Here is a 4,413-nt window from a genome sequence, read left to right on the forward strand (position 1 = left end):
GTTCAGATTCTCAGAGAAAGTCTTTAAAACCAGCAGCACTGACACCACCATTTAACTTGGTAGCTACGTAGTCTGAGAGAGAGGCCATGACCCAGCCAGAGCTACGAGCCTGCACTCACAGGGAGGATGCTCCGCAGCAATTCCCGGCAGAGCTGTCAGAACCACCCCAGAACAAACCCCGCTGTGACTGTGCAATGCACGCCCAGTAACTCCCTCCTGACCCTGTCAGTGCACTGCAACCCAGCCCTTCGCCCCGCAACACAGATCATCCAGCCTGGGGACATCGGATGTGTGCCGGGGGCTGCCAGGGCGGGGAATGAAGAGAAAGGGCTGAGCTGCGCTGATCACACCCTTACCTCCGCAGGCACTGAAGCCATCCCACTAGAGGAGAGCCCAACCTCTTTCCTTTCTCAGCATTCGCTATTTAATTATCAACCTCTCACCTTTAGAAGAAGGCAGCTGGGCGGTGATGTTCATGTTGCACAGGTACCCTTGGCAGCACTCGACAGCTTGGTCAGGAGACGGAGGTGTTTTGCACGTCATTTTCCCTTGTTCGTAGACCTGGAAGCAGCCTTTCTGGTAAACCTTAGCACCGTCATTAATGCTCAGGGAAGCAAAACATTGCTGGCCTTGGCAGCGATCTCCATTCCCACAGGACATGCCTTCACACACACATTCGTAGAGGAGCAGCTTCGGTTCATCATCTGTAAAAATGGGGACAGTCGAGGTAAAAACACCATGTTCTTAACAGCGTCAGTTATACAGAGATAACAAAATCATGAGACAATGACACCTTCTGTCTCAGGGAAGGAATATTACGTGCATCTGCTGTTGAAGAACCACCGAGTAGGAGCTAACGATACTAATTTAGTCGTTTCAGCAAGACGCAGATATGAGCTTGCGCCAAAGAAATACCATCCGCCCCTTCCAAGTACTCCAGTTTGGAGAGTTCAGTGACATTTCACCTCAGCTCTTGCACATGTGCTGCTGTAGGTGTACAGCACAGGAGGGTCATCGACACAGGGACACTCCGCAGAGGACAACACCCAACAGAGGGGGTAAATCTAGAACAGATTTGCTAAACCACATTCCATTTCTACACGGAAACAGTTTTCTCAAGCATTCGAGAAATGACTTTGAGCCGATTAAACTAAGGCCATTCAAACGTGTGGTGGACACACGGCACTGGGTCACTCCGGACTCCACGGGAGAGAATGCTGCTCCCCACCAGCTAATGGAGAACACTGGGAGCTCTCTGGCTTCCTGGAACACCCCGGTGCGGTGCCCACGGTGGTGAACAGCCCTCTGCTGAGAGAAGAGGCACAGCCAGTCACTACTCGCTATTACGCACAGCCCACACACACATTCATGGCAACTTAACTCCTGTTTACCTCCTCCTTTTCAGTTCTGACACACGAGAAACATTTCCAGCCACAAATACAGCGGACGCTGCTAAAACAGGAGCTGAGCATACCCTGTGCTGGGCTGTTGTTAGAGGCTGCCCACGGGGAGCAGAACTCAGTTTGGTTTCCGCTTTGTTTTCCTCTCCTCGAGGAGCAAATACACAAACACCATTTTCCATTTCTGAACCACTAACTCAGGGAAAGAATCCTGAAGTCAGACAGGATTTGTCACACTGATTTCAAGTACTAGTGTACACAACCCCAGTCACACGCATACCACGTACTAAGTTCACTAATTTTGTACCAGTTTTTTTAAAAAAAAAAATTCTGCCCAAGATTCCTGTAATCAAAGTTCTGTCCTTCTCCTGCCACACAGCAGCAAAACACAGCTGGTATTGCCTCACGGAAGCCTTAATCTTGGCTCGTCTGGCTGGGGCAGTCTAATGTGTTCCAGGCCAGAGCCCCACGAGGGCCATCCTCCCACGGCACGCGCGTGACCTGCCTGAGGAGTGCAAGATGCAGGGTTTCAGCACTGGCCCGTGAGCAAGGTGCTTCTGTTGTCACCAACAAGCACTGGCCTACAAGGCCAGAGCTGAGGAGGTTTGCAGGCTAGAGGTACAATCAGTTCAGCTCTTAAGTGACAGAAGCAGCTGCTCTAGGGAGGAGGACAACGAACCTCCCCTCTGAGTGCCAAACCAAGTCCACAAGGAAAACTCACCTGGCCTGCAGCCTGAGCCAGCTTCATGCTTCCTTCCTCCTTTGGCCCAAAGACCCTTTGAGACTGAGCAAACCTGGCACGACTTCTGGCAGAAGACACCTGCCCTTGTGTGCCACCTCTTGGAGGAGCTCTGCCACCCCAAACGGGCTGAGAGCCAACGACGCAGCCACAGGGCATCTCCTGGGCCCACGCAGAGGCACCATGGCTCCCAACTCACTGCCTGTCTCTGGAGAGATCACTCCCGTCTGACGGCAGGTGAGTGAGCCAACAGGACACGCGGGCTGCGGATGCGTGTAACAGGGCATGAAACAAGAGTCATGCAGGCTGTGTACACGTGAACTGCTGCGGGTCCTGATGGACCCACACGGATCAACCCTCCGCTGTAAAAATAAAACACTTCAGAACTTCCGGGCTGGAAGTGCAGACACTCTCCTTCAGGACCGTTACTACTCCCCCTGCCCAAATCGCTCCTCTCTTTACCGTGCTGGTTTTCCAGCTGGGAGAGCTGGACCAGGCAGTGGATCTACAGGGCTCTCCTGAGCATGGCTGCACGGGCAAGTCTGCAGGGCAGGTGCGACCAGCAAAAGCCACAGGCCAGTGGCAGCCGAGAGGCTACAGCTGGAGCAGATCGACCCCCCACACCCCAGCTCAGAGGTAAGTCCCCAAACAGCAACAGCTCTGTCGTGGAGCACTGCCAGGCCAACTGCGCACAGAGCAGCCAGGGAATGCGGGGGCAAGAAGCCAAGCTCAAAAATACCCCCATCACCTACACCCGGGCACCGCGGGTATTTTTGTTTCGCTGCACTCCTGCCCCTTCTGTACGGTGCACACACACACACAAGTACAGAGATGTGCATCAACTCCTCAAGAACCAGTTTATTAGCTCACCACCAAAGTGTCAAAAACTGAAGTTCCTGTATTTTGTTTGCTTCTTCACTTTGTGAAAGTCAACACCTAAGAGTGCCTACTCTAATTGCTCAGGTATTTCCACAGAACAAGAACCAAGACACTCCACTCTTCCACCGGTGCCCTGAAGGTGCAGTGTTTAACCCTTTGTGCAGTCACACCACCCTGGCCCAAACCCGGGCTGTGACCCGCAGGGTGCCGGGAACAGCAGTTACCAATGGAAACGTAGAGACGCACGGGAAGAAAGCCAAGTTCTTTATCTGTACGTGAAGTTTATTTCACACAAGCAGTAACTAATTGAGACAGTTTTATTCCGTATGCTATATCCAATTCCTGGACTGTAAGTTGTTGTTAGCTGCTCAGGAAAACACCAAACAACTTCTCTCCAGGCAGAAACACACTACAGATGTTTCTGGTAACACATCTTTGTTTTGAGATCTCTTCATGTTTAGGAGAGAGATTTGTTTTCCATCAAAACAACAGGCACTTGGCCACCTTTTCTTATTGGCACTGTACTAACAGTTTCTTCAACTACCTTCGACTTGAAAAAATGCCTTTGTTAACTGTGATATGGCCAGTATGTAGTGAAGCCATTTTAAAAAGCATAAAGAAGTAGAAACATCCACCCTAAGAGTCTCGCTCTTTCTCTAAAAGACACCATCTCTAATTACACAACCTGTACCTTTCCAAGAAGGGCTTTAACAGCAACAAACCGTTTCCTTCCAGCAGCACACCAGCACCTCACACCTCTCCTCCAAAACCTCGCAGACTCAGAGTATCTCAAAGGGGAAGGGACCCAGAATCACCGAGTATCTCAAGTTGGAAGGGACCAACAAGGCTCATCCCATCCAGCTCTCCGCTCCTCATGAGACTTCATTCCACCCTACAGGTACAGACTAGTACATCTTGTGACATGGATACAAAGTGCACTTAGTGCGCGTGTGAGCAAGTGTTTGGAGGGATAACCTACCTGACATCACAGGACCTCTTAGGATGTGGCTGCGAAAAGAGCCAGGTGGCCAAGGGTGGGCAGAAAATAGTCCTTTGCTCACCAAGCCATGACTGCACAGGTGTAAGGAGGAAGAATTTCATCTCATATGGAACATGAGCCGGCAGCGTGCTCAGGTGGCCAAGAGGGCCAACGGCATCCTGGCTTGTACCAGCACTGGTGTGACCTGCGGGAGCAGGGCAGGGATCGTCCCCCTGGACTGGGGACACTGAGGAGGCTGCCTCTCGAATCCTGGGTTCAGTTCTGGTCCCTCAGTCCCAGAAGGACATTGAGGGGCTGCAGCGTGTCCAGAGAAGGGCAGCGGAGCTGGGGCAGGGTCTGGAGCACAATGCGCTGAGGAGTGGCTGAGGGGGGTTGGGGGGGTGGGCCTGGAGCAA

General features: G+C 52.1%; 1 protein-coding gene across 1 annotated transcript in view; it reads right to left on the reverse strand.

Moving 5' to 3' along the window:
* ACVR1 (activin A receptor, type I) overlaps positions 1 to 4,413 on the reverse strand; it is a 30,455-nt gene that overhangs the window by 20,769 nt on the left and 5,273 nt on the right. The window contains exon 2 of the mRNA XM_010133181.1: positions 444 to 704. Within this exon, the coding sequence (XP_010131483.1) occupies positions 444 to 704 (261 nt within the window). The remainder of the gene's footprint in view (positions 1 to 443; positions 705 to 4,413) is intronic.

Source organism: Buceros rhinoceros, unplaced genomic scaffold (genome assembly GCF_000710305.1).
Source record: "Buceros rhinoceros silvestris isolate BGI_N320 unplaced genomic scaffold, ASM71030v1 scaffold28253, whole genome shotgun sequence".
Classification (NCBI taxonomy): Eukaryota; Metazoa; Chordata; class Aves; order Bucerotiformes; family Bucerotidae; genus Buceros; species Buceros rhinoceros.